At 44.5% G+C, this 16,503-nt stretch overlaps 1 protein-coding gene across 10 annotated transcripts in view; it reads right to left on the bottom strand.

Annotated features, from left to right (window-relative positions):
- Positions 1-16,503, bottom strand: part of stxbp5l (syntaxin binding protein 5-like) — a 565,552-nt gene that overhangs the window by 95,363 nt on the left and 453,686 nt on the right. For all 10 annotated transcript variants that reach the window (XM_039745949.1, XM_039745947.1, XM_039745945.1 and 7 more), the window contains one exon: positions 10,422-10,595. In XM_039745949.1, the coding sequence (XP_039601883.1) occupies positions 10,422-10,595 (174 nt within the window). The remainder of the gene's footprint in view (positions 1-10,421; positions 10,596-16,503) is intronic.

The raw sequence follows: 16,503 nt of genomic DNA on the forward strand, positions 1-16,503 counted from the left end.
AACAGAGATTTATGACTCACAATTTTCATTCCAACAGATGGTGCATTACAAATATTAACACTGCTGTTTTCAATCCCATACGAAATTGCACAGTTGCAATAAACATGCTTTGAATTTGTCATTGCAACAGATGGCACATCATAGACATTAACACAGTGTTTACAAATCCCATACCAAGTGGCATACAACGGAGACGTATGAATTCTATTTGTCATTCTAGGCTTTGGTAGGCAATTTAGTCTGGATATTGAGGTGCACCCAACTCTTTAGGAAGAATGCCCAGGGATCTGTTATGACCACAGAGAGTCAGGACCTCAGCTTTATGTCTCATCCGAGCATTGGGCATTGGCATCCACATTCAGACTACAGGGTGGGCACCCCCTGCTGGCTTCACCAACACCTCTTCTAGCAGCAGCCCAAGCTTTTTTCCTGGTTGATCTCTCATCCAAGTACTGGCAGGGCCTGAACAGGCTGCAGGTGGCATGGCTGCTGGTAAATAACCACATGGTCTTGACTGTGTGTCTGGAGTCTGGGTGCCCCCTAGTGTTCACAATATGATATTATTATTATTATTATTAGGAATGGAGAATCATTTTTTCTTTTTTTGGGTGGGTGCTCCTATAGCCAGCATTGCACCCACTGTGTGCCCTTTAGTTTTTCAAACTTAATATTCATTGGGGGGTTGCCCAGATGGCACCCCGATTCCCCTTTCTGACAATTTGTGGACTGCCTACTCATTCACAACATTTTGGCAGCAGACAGTGATTAGCATGGGATGGAGAAAGCAGCAGCAGGTTTGGGCATGACAGACATTTAATAGCGTCAAATGGGCAAAGCTCTTGCTTAACTGAACCCTGACCCGTCATTCATTCCAGTCGATCCTCCATCACACCTCCGTACTGCGATGGACTCCTCAAACGTGTTGCCTTTGTAAGGTGAAGCTCTCTTAATGCGCTGGGTGTGTTTCAGTGCGTGGTGTTGACCCAAATATACTGAAAGACTGAATATGCGGCGATGAGAAGGTCGAGTAATCGGCAAGTGAGGATTCGTGTGGGACAATCGGCTGACTGACAGGGACGGACAGCAACAGTCGAGACATGAAAACAAAATAAATCAGGCAGACAAACACAGACAGGGCGATGCTTCACCAACACTCAGGAGTCAGACGACAAAGGGACGTCACACACTTGGAAGGCAGTTTCGGATTCCCGGCCGTCATCTTCAGCAAGAGTACTGAACTCCGGCGCAAATCCCCATTTTCTTTTATATGCTTATATATTAATGCTAATGCCAATTTAGGTCCTGTTCCTTTGAAAGACACTTTACTCAACCCCACCCTTTAATTTCATAAAAATAACATTTTGGTTGAAAATTGCATTCTGGGAGAATACAGTGAAATCTTTGGCAGTTTGCATCTTTCTGGTGGAACTAAAAGACTTAGAGGAAGACGTCCTTCACGCCAATCTGGGACATCAGGTCTACAGTATGTCTGTTTAGTGTGTGTAGGACTTCTTAGATCTGTCACCGGGAACAGACAGAGCACCAGTGTGGTTAGTGGAGGCCCCAATGTGAGGGTCAGATTTTCCAGTCCGGAGGATGAGCAAGTTCCACCATGGACTGGTGAATATAGGGAAGGAACCACAAGATGAGGGAAAGAAGATCTGACCCAAAGTGGCAGGGGTGGGCATCAAGGTTTTTGCGCTTCCTGCTAACAAAATAGAAAAAGGGCACAACGGGCGTGTTACAAGGTCTTGGGTCCGTCTGAAGTGCTTCCAGGGGAAGGATTTGGGTGTGACACAACTGACCTAACAAGATTCCACAGAATGGAGGAGAACTCTCTGGAGGCACAGTGATGTCACTTCCTCTCTTGGTTCATTAGCTCCGCCCCTTCTGTCCAGTGTCATTATTGACCAGACCAACAATCAAATCACAATTTTGTCATTTTTGATTTGTTTGATTTCTGCAGGGTGGTAACTCCAACTCTTTATCCGTTTCTGCTTTTCATTTACAGTACTTTGTTAGATAAAAATTGCATATATGCATTTACTTGAGGGTGACACGGTGGCGCAGTGGGTAGTGCTGCTGCCTCGCAGTTAGGAGACCTCGGTTCTCTTCTCGGGTCCTCCCTGCATGGAGTTTGCGTGTTCTCCCCTTGTCTGCGTGGGTTTCCTCCTGCAGTCCAAAGACATGCAGGTGAGGTGGTCTGGTGGTCCTAAAAATTGTCCCTAGTGTTTGCTTGATGTGTGGGTGTGCTCTGCGCCCTGCCCGGGGTTTATTTCCTGCCTTGCACCCTGTGTTGGCTGTGATTGGCTCCAGCAGACCCCCGTGACCCTGCAGTTAGGATATAGCAGTTTGGATGTGTGACTGAAGTCCTGTCTGGGGTTTGGTGCTTCAGGTACGCCCCCTATGGGCCACAACATGAAGTCGTTATAAAATTAGTATTTGCATTTGCATTTTACTTGAGGACCGGCACTTGTGGTGGGACACTTTTGGGGCTTTATTGTTTAGTTAAAGTTTTGTCACATACATGTGCATGGGAGGGGTGGGCAGCGTTGGTCCTGGAGGGCCGCAGTGGCTGTAGGTTTTTGTTCCTGCCCAGTTTTTTAAGGAGGAGTCGATGATTGCTGATGAAGGTCTTATGGCCCCAGTGACATTTTGGGATCTTGTTTGTTAAGGTTCCCCACCCTTAATTGCTTATGTCAGTCTTAAACAGCTGCCATTACTGTTTTTAATGGCTCCTTATTACCAATAAGACTCAAATGACAAAGGAGCCAGCAGCTCTCCATCTGACATGTTTCCATTTACACCTGCGTGGATTCATCAGGCACTGTTTGGTGTAATAAAACACTTAAGAGAAAAATGAGGTGGACTGAAAATAATCTGCTTTTGGCTTCAAGTCATGTGAATGATATGCTTGGAAAAGGAAATAATCTACGACCTAAGAACCTGACATTGCAGTCTAACAAGCCGTAAAATTAAATAACGTCTGAGATTGTCAAGGACTGCTTTTTAATGAAGTGATTGGGTTGGAAAGAAAACCTGCAGCCACTGTGGCCCACCACGACCGACGCTGCCCACCCCTGGCTTAAGGGCTCTGGTGATAGTAATTACCCAGCCGAGCCAGGGGTTGGCGCTGTGTTCTAATGCCTTCTCGGTTTCCTCCCTCTGCAGAACAGAAGACTGACGGCTGTTCCACTGCTGACATCACTTCCCTTATCCGCCCTCCTGGCCCCGCCCGCTTCCTGCCTGGAACCCAGATGGCTGGAAGTTGAGCCATTTTGAGTCAGCTCAATTGTGAGCTCCCTGTCTGGAAGGACGTTATCTGCAGTTTGTCACGTGTTTTTCCATTATTGCCTTATTTCAGTTAATAAAGGGGTCTCCAGGGTGGTCCCCCAACACTTTGATGTTGTTTAGTCTTCCTTTTACACCGTCTATGGACTCTCATTGTCCTGAGAGTGAGAATAGGAAGGAACATAACAGGTCTTACCTCTCCACATTTGAGCTTATCTATTTATATTATCTATTTGAATTCTTATATTTATTTGCCCCCCCCCATCCCATATAGTAAAGCTTGATGGTGTGACAGATGGCCGGAACCCCAGTAGGAGAGACTCTGTTCTAGGCATTACCTTCCCCGGGCCACTAGAGGGCAGCCTCCCTGGTTTGCTGTACTGCCATGGGTTTGGAGTGTCAAAGCTCCATCCTGCTGGGGCCCATGCCCACCTCCAGTGGGCACTAGGACTTGGTTGGAGCCCTTTGTTGCAACACTTCTGCCACACCTGGAAGTGCTTCTGGAAGCTGGTCAACGAGCACCCGGAAGCACTTCCTAGTGCCTTATTAAAAGGGTCAGCAGCCACTACTCCATAGGCCAGAGTCGGGTGAAAGAGGACGAAGCTTGCAGAGGAGGAATGGCGGCATGTAAAGGAGGAAGGAAGAAAAGATCCTTGGGTCACAGGAAGAGCTGTGCTGTAAGGGTGGGAAGCACAGGGAAGCTGTTCCCACATCAAAAAGAAAATAAAGGTGTCCGTGCCTGTCTGTGTCGGGTAGGGTGGCTGGTACAACCACTGGTGAGCCACAAGTGGCGTAGTCACCAGGATTCCTGGCTGTCTGCAAGGCTGGGACCTTTACTTTATTCTTGTGGTGGCCCGACACAGCAGCGTGAGGCGCGCCCACCAGGCAGCATATTCACATGAGGTGAACTCACACGGAAACCATTGAAGTGGCTCATGGAAATGCCGGGCAAGGGTTTGGGCCATCCATAACAATGGGTACATGCATTTATTGAACTATTTATTGGGATTTGCACGGTTTATTGCACTTTAACTTTATGTTATAAATAAATGGCTGCTCTTTTGAACATAAAGTCTCACTTGTCAGCTCGCGCGTGTTGGTTCATGACCATCGATATCTTAGAATTAAGGGTTGTGCCCAAGGCTGTGGGTCCAGGGCATCACAGAGCTATATAAAAATAACTTGAATTGAATTGACAAGTTGTTTGGGGGTGACGCTGTTTTACACAGCCCCATCATGGCCCACCTCTTTAACTCAGACTTGCTGAGCTCTTTCTTGAGTCCTTTATGCACCATATGCTGTGTGAAAGGTGCTATATACACCCAGGATGGGTGGTCAGCCCTGCAAAAGCACAAAAAAACTGAGAAAAAATCATCCAGGAGACAAGTAGAAGAAGCCAGTGTGGCAGTGGGTAGACTGGCATATTGGCAGGGTTGAACCAAGAAACTGGGTGGCCAATACAGTGGAAGGACAGGGGGAGACAACCAGGCAGGATCACATGCCACACCAACACGCTAGGTGGCAGCCTTCCTGGGTGAAAATACCTGTACAGACACCTGCAAGGCATGCTGGGAGCTGTAGTCCCATTGGACAGACTTGTCGGGTTCCAGAGGTACCACCAAGGGGTGCTGCAAGGCATGAGCGGCGTTTGGGGGTGGCAAGTGAGGTGACCACCCCGGACCCCGCTTACGAGGTCTGCGTGTCCCATTTGAGCGGATTTGTCGAGTTATATTTTCCAATCATATTTTGATAAAGTCCGCGTGTTATCTTGCAAAAATTTAGCTGACTAGTGTAATGAGAAAATCCGGTGTTTGTTAGGGTTAGGGTAAGCAGCCCTGTGTGGGGTTGGTCAGCCCTAGGCCCCCACTGCACACCCCTAAGGCCACCTCTGTTGCAGAGATTTATTCTCCCTACTTTTTGGAATTTCCGATTGATCCAGAAATACTTGCATTGGGAACTGCACTAGCACTGGAAGTAACCCCGGGTTCAAGACCACTCCAGCCGAGATGGAGTCGTGTGGAAGAAGGGCAAAGGCAGCCTTGGTGAGAAGAAGGAGAAGAATTGTGGGGTTTATGCTGATTTGGGTGCCTTTTGTGTAAATAAACTCTTCATTAATATTTTGGGGTGCCCCCTACTGGTCACAATACAGTACTTCACAGATCAATTGTGTTGCTGGAGAGCTTTTGAGTAAAGATTCATTTTTTCCAAGACATGTTCTGAATCCATGCTATGTGACTAAATAGTCCAACACGCACAGTTGTTTCAGAAAGTCAAGAAGGAGAGCAAGAGAAAGTAAAACAGTGACATTGTGACGTGAACGATGACAAAGACAGACTCTTTGGGGGCACACAGCACAAGGGCAATCCTCAAAGACCACGCTGACGGTTTAATTCATCTTATGGGAGGATTCAGTAGAGCTGAAGGGGTCCCGTTTGGAGACCACGTGGGCTCTGTGGTCCCCAAGCCCCCTCGAATGGGCTTTCATCCGCAATTCAAAAAACTCACTCCCGGGCTTCGAGGACGAGACGGGCGGCTGTTCTGCTCTTTAATCGTCCCAAAAGGTTTCAGGTTGTAGACGTTCGGTTCTTTTGGTGTTAAATGGTTTAATGCTGCTTTGTGTTACGGTTTGTTTAAAAAAATCTCGGCCTTTATTTATGCGTGTGTGTCGTGGAATTCGTCATTTATAAAGTGGCAATCTACTCTTGGCGGAGTGGTGGCTCTGATCTGCACTGGCAATCGGAATGTTGCCAGTTCAAATCCAAAAGGGTCTCTGCTCTGTTGGGCCCTTGAGCAAGGCCCTTAACCTGCAATTGCTCTGTCCTGGGTATGACGTTAATCTGCATCCGTCCCTGCATGTAGGCCCTCCAACCAGGGGACTGGTGGCAGAATTGGCACTCCAGCCGCCATAAAAACCTCCCACTGTTCCACTCCATCTGAACTGGTGTGGTGCTGAGGCGTCACTCGTTGCATGGCTGCACTCGGGTCCTAATCTGGGATCCTGAGTTGGCTTGTCGTGTGGCGGGTGCGGCAATGCGCCATATCAGCGTGTGCTCCTAACCTCTCAATCTATAAGCAGAGACAGCAAATGGTGAAGGGCACGACTCAAAAATCAACTGACAATCTGAAAAGCACCTTAGAACAGTCCTGTGGTGACCTCCCTGCCTGTAAGGGGTGCAGAAGGAAGACACAGCAGGGCAAAGAAGTGACTGCCGAACAGTTTACTCGTAAAGAAGGAACAAAGGAAACTGAAGAGGAACAATTTACAATCGTCTATCTTCTTCTTCTTTCGGCTGCTCCCATTAGGGGTTGCCACAGCGGATCATCCAAAATTGTTGTCTCCATATTGATTTGGCAAAATTTTACACCGGATGACCTTCCTGACGTAACCCTCCCCATTTATCCGGCATGCTTACTGTTGTGACCCGGAGAGATGCCCGGTTCCCTACACAGAATTCTTACATAACCACACCGTCCCTGAACCGTCCAGAAACACCCCCACCCCCAGGCTCCATTGTCAGTTCCTGTTCAGGGTACCGCCCCTTTTCTTCTTTCTAGTGTCAATCATTTCTCTGGGGGCGGTCCTCCCCAGCAGCCCCTGAGCCACAGGACTTCAGTATCAGGCAGGCAGGGTGACCCTAAAGCACTCAAATCACAAGGGCGTCACTTCAACTCACTGGTCGCTTTCAGCTTCCTCCACTGCAAACCGGCGTCAAACACCGTACCATAATGCAATTTTTTTAAACTGCATAAAATCATTCATTTTCTCATTGCTATACTATAAAGTTCAATTTTTTACCATTAAAATGGCGTATGGCACCCGCCAAAACCACAACAGCCAAATCGCTGTATCACAGCAACGCCTGACCCCAAAAATGACATTCTTGAACGTCCCGATTCACTCAGCAGGTCCATCTTAGCCACTCTGGTCTGCTAGTGAATGGCGCCTGGTGATGTCACCTCCAATCTCAATCCAGACTCTTGTCATGGGTAGCTGGTAGGAGGAGCTGCCCACCTCCATCCAAACTGCTGACTCCATCACTGCCACTAACAAGTGTTGGGAGACTCTCTCAATCCATGAAGATCTGTCTAATTGATAATGGCCCTAATTGATAGGTCCTTGTAACTAACAACACACTTACTAGTCTTCTGGCGTCCTGTTAGGTTTAGACCTTATCACTTGTGATGATTAACGTTTGTACCCTTGTCCCGTAACGCTTGTTTCAAAACATTATGTCCATTATGTGGACCTCTTTTGTAAGTCATTTTCGATTAAAATATCAACTAAGATAATAAATAGAAATGCTGAAAAATTGTAATGATTCCAAATATTTGAATTTTCTCAACAGAGCAGAACACACCGTCAGAGGCCCGTTGAACGAGTCCAAGCTATGATCAACAGTCAACGTGTCTGAGAGGATCTCATGAAAAAAAAAGAAAAAGGACAGCGGGACAAAGACATCTGTGTACAAACAACACACATGTAGGCTGATGTCCAGATTGCTAAATCACTGCAATATGTTATTTTAATAGAAAAATAAAAACAACTCGATAACGTGCTTCAGTTCGGTTTATGTGAAACATCGAGGGAAGGTAATGGCCAACACGGCCCAAGTGCTTTCAGATTGAACTTTTTTTTTCCCTTATGTAACGTAACCGATACTTTGCTATTTTAATTGATTTAGTAAAAATGAAATGAAGTCAATATGAAGGGACTCAAACCTTCAAACCTGTGGATATCCCATGGCCGTTGGTGTTTGCGTGTTTTCGATGTTGTAAATGGTTTGCGTTTTTAACAGAATTTTAAATTTCTGCTCTCGTTCTTTTTTGGCATACACAGCAACCTCCATCCACATTTCCAGTTTATTAATTTATGTTCATTTAGGTTGGACTTTTATTGGTGGGTTTTTATTTTCTTCCTATGACCTCCCACGAAGAATGAGCAGGCCTGAGTCATAAAGCAAGATGGCCCACCAAAGAGGGGCTTGTCTAGATTTTAGGGACACCATATTGGTGTACAAGACCCCTATCTACCGTGTCTTGTAAAGGTACTCCCACTAATGAAAAGGGTTGTGATTTTAAGAATTGAAAAAATCCGAATGAGCATTAAGTCGAACAAATTTTGGGTGTTCATAAGAAATATAATGATATGTACATAATAGACAAGAATAGTTATGTTGAATATTTGAAATGTTAAAATCTGTGCTTCAATTTAATTGTTTAATTATTCTCAATTGTAAGGAAATTTGTCATTCTTTTACACTCTGGTAGAGGGCCATAGAGGGCTACATCCTTAGCAAAGGATCAAAAATCTCATCTTATTCATAATCACTGACATTGAAATAGTCTAAAATGATCCCCCACGTGCTAATGTTTGCAATTTTTAACCTTTTGAGAAAGTTTCTTAGAGGACTAGGACCACTGATAAAGTATCGAATATGAAAAATAGGATCATACTAGCTTAGCAAAACACCCGTTTATTAAAACAAGCTCAATGGTACAATGGTAAGCCTGTCTGTCCCGATGGCCTTGTGCATTAATGAACATCATTTAACCAGATTTTTCTTACAGCCTTCTTTCTGTGTGTCTCTTGTTGCTTTTCCTTGTCTGACCATCCAGCCCTTTTGTGGATGATGGATGCCAGGATGCCATATAGCTTTTTGTCTTATGCCAGCCACTTGCTTTTGTTCATCAGACATTCCTATGCACGTCCGACAACATTACGCCTGGGCATAGAGGTCGAATAGACATTTTGTCACTTTATATTTAGAGATTTCGGACTGAGCAATATATGATATATCTTACTCGTCCTGATGTCGAAGCATGCATGACGTGAAGCTTCTTGAGGCCCCCCACCCCCCTGCACTTCTGGCTCTTTAGATGAGAAAACACTCGTTTTTATCCCAGTTCTGGAAAATATTTTGGGCAAGAAATTATACCATTATGATAAAGAGTAAACTAATAAATGTGTTTAGCAGAAATGATCAGAAGGACTTGAAATTGTGAAGGCCACATCAAGTGATGCCAGGGTTATCAACTTATTTATTTATTTATTTAAAGAGCTTCTGTTAAAAGCCAGATTTCCCCCAGGGGACAAATAAAGTTCTGTCTATCTTAATGGAATACGAGGAGTCAAATTTACTACTTTTCGCAAAACGTAGAAATCATGGGGATCAGTAATATAGGTATGTCGAGTATCATTTTATACTATTTCAAGGCTGCTGATCACGATTGTCTACATATACAAGGTAATAAAATATTTGCCCGTTCTGCATCCGGGCCTGGGTGTATTGTCGTTTGGAGTCCACAAAAGGGTGGCAATGAACAAAAGGAAAGAATCTGGTGGAAGTCAATAAGCTGTGTGGCACATGTCCATCTGGTGTCCACAGTAGGGCTGGAATGTCTGAAAAGCAAAGGCAACAAGACACCCCAAACAAGTAGGATGTAAGTAAGTCATATCAGGCGGGTGAACAGCCGTACATAAATGCATGACGCCCTCGGAACACACAGACTTACCGTCCTTGGATTCTGCCTACTAATATCGTAGTGGGACTTGATTGGCTTTTACTGGCAAATCCTTTGGTCTCATCTTGCTTTGTTTTGTTTTTTTTTTTTTTAGTGTTATTTCTCTGTTTTCTCTTTTTGCCAAATTCCAGCTGCTACCGAGTTCAACCAGGAATGACGGTTGGTAATCGTACTGGATTTGGAGTGACAAATTACTGTCTAGTTGCATTTCCATTGTCTGTTTTGTTAATGAAATAATTGACAACAAATCTTCTTGTTTTCTTTTTACAAATTTTGGAGGCAGTCAACATTAGCGACGTCACAAATTTCCGGTTCCTAAACTCCCAAGAACACGTGAATGCAGTAACGCAGCCCTTGTCTGTGTACCATCTAATCAACATCGATATCTCCATTGAACTGTTTGTGAGTTAAATGTGTTTATTTGCTATAATAGGCAAAGGAAATGTTTTAACATATACTTATTATAAATGTGTTTCTGTTTAACATATCAAAGACCTTGAAATCCCTAAATTTATTTCTAATAAGGAAAGTTAATCTTGCTGCTAACCCAAAAATGGAACTCTGTCCTGACATGCATGCACAGAAAGAGCAGGACAAGCATCACGCACCTTCTGGATGGGAGACGGGCAAAGAGATCTCCATACAAGCCGCTGACTGCGCTTTGCGGAATGGTGGCCGCCCGGGTCCTCGTCGGTTCAGCTTGGCTCCCTCCGTGTTGGGGGTGCGCTTTCCGGTGCTGCAGGGCTGGGAGGTGGGACTGGTGCAATGGCCGTTCACGTGATCTGTAAAGACAGGAGGTGGTTGGCAACAAACTAAAGAGGGTAGAAATGAAATAAAATAAATGATGACTGAAGAACACGACTGTCGACTTTGACAGCCCAAAGTCATCTTCGTTCTTGGTCAGCAGAAATATCATGAAGAAACTGTCTGCTCTCCATCAGGCGGACGTTAATTTGCAAGAATTTATCATTTTAATTATGAAATCCGAGTTATAAAATGAGGATAAAAAGCTAAATAAATGCTACACAGAGAATGGAATCTTTAATAAGTTCATTGTGATTAACGTGTTATTACTGTGAAGGAGCAGTTAGCCTGCAATGTCTATGGAGTAAATCGGCAGTTAAATGTTTCTCTATGCCAGACCATAGGAAGGAGTGAAACAATTCATGTAAAATTGAATATAAAGTGAAACTCAGTATTTGATTCTGCAAAAAAACTGTCAAAATAAATCGTGTTTTTGTCTCAATACTTTCTGAATCCACTGTACAGTTCTTTGCAAATGGGATATTTCTTTATTTCAAATTCTATTTTCAGTGGTTGTTTCTTGCAGGATATTTAAAATTGTCTACGTGTAGCCCTACATCAAACTACATTATTCAATTGTTCGCCCAGATTGTCTGGGTCTTTTTGATTTATTTTTGTTAGCCTCTTCACTATCCGCTACCCTTCTGATTTTACTGTCATTTCCGTATCCCACCGGATTCCTCACTAACATATATTGGAAAAACTGACTTTGCAAAGACAGACCCGCTCTTGATGGACTCCATTGTCCTCTCATCTCAACTCTTTGTTTCCTGCCAGTTAACCGACTTGAGGATCGGCTTTGTTGGTTCCCTCTCATATGATTCACTTCTGGGTGTGGGACTGGAGAAAAAAAACGGAAAGCTGAAGGAAATTCTATTGGTTGCTTTGCTTTTGTCAACTCTGCTAGAAGGCCACTCAAAAAAGGTTTGGTTTGACGGGTTCTTCCTCTTATGAACAAAGATGCCCCCACAATGTTAATCAAACTTACCAGGTCATTAGAAACACTTTCGATTGGCTGTTTTAGAATACCTAATCTGCATATTCTGATGAGATAGAAAGTTAACCCTAACCCTAACCTGGGAAGCCAGTATATTGAAGGGACAGGGGAAGACAACCAGTCAGGACTATATTCTTTCTCGACATACTGGTTGGCAGCATCCTTGGGCCACAGGACCCATTTACACAACTGCTGGTTGCATGCTGGGAATTGTAGTCCTGTGGGGAAGCGCTGCGGGGTTCCATAGGTGCTGCAGAGATTAGCAGCTCCTACTTTGTGGAGCTTCCATCTGACCTTGAAGTGCTTCCTGTATGTAACGTCCTAACGCTAGACATACTCCGAGGACCTCTTTAAAAGGAGATGTGAGATGGATTGGGGGGAAGGACAAAGCTCACCAGACAGGAGAGAAGAGAACAGAAGAGAAGAGAAGAGAAGAGAGAATTGTATTGCATTGTGCTTGTGCATAACCGGCGAGGAAACTTGTTAAAGGTATTCTATAGTAATAAACCATTTCGTTGAACCCAGGAGTCGTGTCTGCCATCTACAGGTCACAATATATAATGTGCTGTATGTACAGTATAATGTATGTATACTATAGGGTGGTCCAGATCTCATTATGCAATTTTCATTACGCTATAACTTATGAAGTTTATTCCATAGAAAATCACCCGAAAAATCCTGGCCCATCGAGAAGTGTGCGAACTAACGACATGAAGAATCATCTTCGCGCCGAACTAGAATCGTCCTCGCATAAATCAAAGTCATCCATATGATCTGGATCTGCATAATTAGATCTGGACCACCCTGAATAAAAATAAAATGCTAGCATAAATTAACAAAGGTGGGCTTCTCTTTGTGAAAGCCTGTGGGAGCAAAACATTTTTTTATGTAAATCCAAACTTACTGTTAACGGTCTGTTAATGGGAACAAATGGAAAATGCTTTATTGCTTAACATTTCAAACACATTAATCAAGTGAACCAATATTAGTTTACTTCAAACCACAAAACATTTAAAGTGATTCAAACCAAAGTGTACGTACAATATGTTGGCCTCATGCTTGAACATCCTACAGTTTTGGATTATAATGCAGGACCTCACACAGGTATAAAGATGGCATGAAAAGCCACCACTAACCGATGACTGGTCCCTCAGCAGAGATGTACTGTATGTGCTGGGGAGCCACTCAGAGTGTCAGCTGGGACGGCAAGACTACGACACGTACTGATGACGCCGGGGATAACAAGCCGCAGATTCTGTCGTCGAGCTCAGCACCCTGCAGCCCACTAAGTGGTGGACCTGTAACTGCGCTTATGGCGTGTTGCACGCTTGAACGAGAAGAGGCCGTTCAGCCCAACAAAGCCCACCAGGCCTCTCCATTTAATTACATTCAGGTACATTTGCCCACAAAAACACAAAACGGTTGAAAATGGTGGCAAAGTCCATACTGTTCTGCTTTAATACAGGGTGGTCCCCAAAAATGTGACCTGAGAGTGCAAAGAGCGTACATGAAGACGCTGAAATGGGCACAGAGAGACGTATTGGCGCACAAGGAGATCACTAACCCTAATCCTAACTTTCTGTCTGTGAGCACCAAATCTGATCGTTTTTTTTTTAGTCTTGGTGGAGGCGGGACACTTTTTCATGGACCACCCCATATTTCTTAGTATCTGTGATGGTGGCTACTTATTCACCCACATCTCGCTTAGTGAGCTTCATTCGTACAGTGGGTTTCAGAAAGTCTTCAGACCCCATTTAGCATTTCAATTTAGTTTTTTGCTTTAATCAAGCGATTCTTGGATTCCCCAGAATGACAAAGCGAAAACGGGAGTTTAGGAAATGTTTGCAAATTTATTAAAAATGAAAAAAAAAAAAATGGAATATGACACTGACACATGTATTCAGACAAGTAGATTTGGCATCCCCTTCTATTGAGATGTTGCCACTTGTGGTCCATTCAATTGATCGAACTTACTAGTAAAGACACACACACACACACACACAGTGGTCTATAGGAGGTCCACAGGTGAGGATAAACCAAGCTATGAGGTCGAAGGGACTGCCTGAAGAGCTCAAAGTCAGGACTGAGTTACGGCGCAGATCTGGGGGAGGTCCAGTCAGGTTGGGGAGTAGGGCACTTACCACACAACTAGGGCTGCCAACTCTCTTTCTCTGGAAATGAGGACATTTGGGTTGAAAAATGAGAACTTCTGAGGACACTTTTGCCTAGGATGCCATAATACGCCCTTTATACTGTCTAATGGTGAACCTTGAGTAGCGGATTATCACTCTAATTATGATATGATGGCCACAATCACAGTCCCTGGCAAACTACATAAGCATTCCATATTTTGAATATGTCAAGCCTCTTAAATGAACAGACGTCATTCCTTCCATTCTTATTGGGACAGCTTATCTGTCATGTAAAAAATTATACACGTGGTAAATTCACTTCTAGTAAAATAAAAATCATTTGACTGGTTTCAATTTAGTTTATTTGCATTAATCTCTGGGTGGCATGGTGGCGCAGTGGGTCGCGCTGCTGCCTCGCAGTAAGGAGACCTGAGTTCGCTTCCCGGGTCCTCCCTGCATGGAGTTTGCATGTTCTCCCTGTGTCTGCGTGGGTTTCCTCCCAAAGTCCAAAGACATGCACGTTAGGTGCATTGCCGATTCTAAATTGTCCCTAGTGTGTGCTGGGTGTGTGTGTGTGCGCCCTGCCCGGGGTTTGTTTCCTGCCTTGCACCCGGTGTTGGCTGAGATTGGCTCCAGCAGACCCCTGTGACGCTGTAGTTAGGATATAGCACGTTGGATGATGGGTGGATTATATGATAGATAGATAGATAGATAGATAGATAGATAGATAGATAGATAGATAGATAGATAGATAGGAAAGGCACTATAAAATGATAGATAGATAGATAGATAGATAGATAGATAGATAGATAGATAGATAGATAGATAGATAGATAGGAAAGGCACTATAAAATGATAGATAGATAGATAGATAGATAGATAGATAGATAGATAGATAGATAGATAGATAGATAGATAGGAAAAGCACTATAAAATGATAGATAGATAGATAGATAGATAGATAGATAGATAGATAGATAGATACTTTATTAATCCCAAGGGGAAATTCACATTACAAAAATTCAAATGAAAGCATGGGCAGCATGGTGGCGCAGTGGGTAGCGCTGCTGCCTTGCAGTTAGGAGACCTGGGTTTGTTTCCCGGGTCCTCCCTGCGTGGAGTTTGCATGTTCTCCCCGTGTCTGCGTGGGTTTCCTCCCACAGTCCAAAGACATGCAGGTTAGGTACATTGGCGATTCTAAATTGTCCCGTGTGTGTGTGCCCTGCGGTGGGCTGGCACCCTGCCCAGGGTTTGTTTCCTGTCTGGCACACTTTGTTGGCTGGGACTGACTCCAGCAGACCCCCGTGACCCTGTAGTTAGGATATAGCAGGTTGGATGATGGATAGATGCATTTCTCTCCATTCTTGTATATTTTTCCACTGAAGCTCTGTTTTTCAGTAAAGTGGGTTCTTGGATACACATGAATAGAAATCTTTACATAGCCTGCTATTGAAGCTGAATTTTTGGAGTGTCGGCCCCCTAAGTTGAATCTGTAGCGTTTGAAAACAGAACATTTTGCCAATACAGACTCTGATTTGTGCAGGCCTGCTCAATAAGCCTTCTCTGATTGGATCTCGCTCATTACAGCATCTCAGTCCCTGATTGGTCGCCTTTCACGGAGGAGAGTCATATTCTAACATGGCAGACATAGAGGAGTTGCTTTCCATGGTGCTTGTTGTATTGCGAGCCTGTATCGTGCTTTGTCTTGTTTGAATGATGCACACAGGCAGAAAACGCAGACAATGCACAGTTTGCTACAGTTTTCTGATGGTGTAGCCAACCCTTCAAGTAGGGCACTTCTTCTTCTTATTTCTGCTGACATGTTGTTGATGCCACATGGGCTGGATGGGCATCTCGACCAGATGATGGGATGGTTCCTTACCCGGATGGGAGGCTCCTAACAGGCAGATTGGGGAGGAGAAGGGGATCAGACCCGGAAGAAAAAGCCAGAAGGGACAGACAGACAGCTCACTGAAAAAGGAAGCTGTCACTGGGGGCTTTTTATTCCCAGATGGCAGCAGCCCTGGATATCAGTGCCCAGTAGGAAGCCAGCAGGGCATGCTGGGAGATGTAGTCCAGCAGAGCAGCCGTTTAGTTTAGATAAATATCGTTTTTGTTCAAAAATGGCATTTGTAAAAGAAAACTAGGGGGCTTTGGCCCCTGCTCGCTTTCGCTCGCCAACCCCCTGGGCCAGCGCTACATGTTAGCCTCTTTGCGGTTCTGCCGTTCGCGGATGGGGATGTACAATTTAAACAGATTTTAATTTCCATTTGAAGTGTTACATTTGCATTAAGGTGACGTATAACTGCCTGTGATTGAATGAAATTTGTGGTCGCACCGATGAGTTAAGAGTCATGCCACGCTGTTTCTATGGCAACCGAGAGTTGCGTATTCCCGATAATGGGAAAAACAACGTGGCGGCGCTTGATTGTAAAAACGAAGTAATGTTGCGCTACCGTGAATAATTAATCGTTACATTTAGGAGCCATTATACTGTGAGGAAACCACTCAAAATAGCAGTAGGGAAAAAGCAGCCAAGGGGATGCGAATGGAAAACAAACATTTTCTAGGGGTACGGGGCACTGGTAAAGTTGGGTATCATTGGCATGTCAGTGGTAAGCACTATAAGATCACGTCCCAAAATGGATCCTCGTGGAAGCCCATAAGTAAGAGGAGCTCCAGAGGACAAGGAGTCGCCTGACTTAACACTAAGCATCCTGCTCCCAAGTGCAGTATCCTCAATTCCAACCTCCTGCT

Source organism: Polypterus senegalus, chromosome 2 (genome assembly GCF_016835505.1).
Source record: "Polypterus senegalus isolate Bchr_013 chromosome 2, ASM1683550v1, whole genome shotgun sequence".
Taxonomy (NCBI): Eukaryota; Metazoa; Chordata; class Cladistia; order Polypteriformes; family Polypteridae; genus Polypterus; species Polypterus senegalus.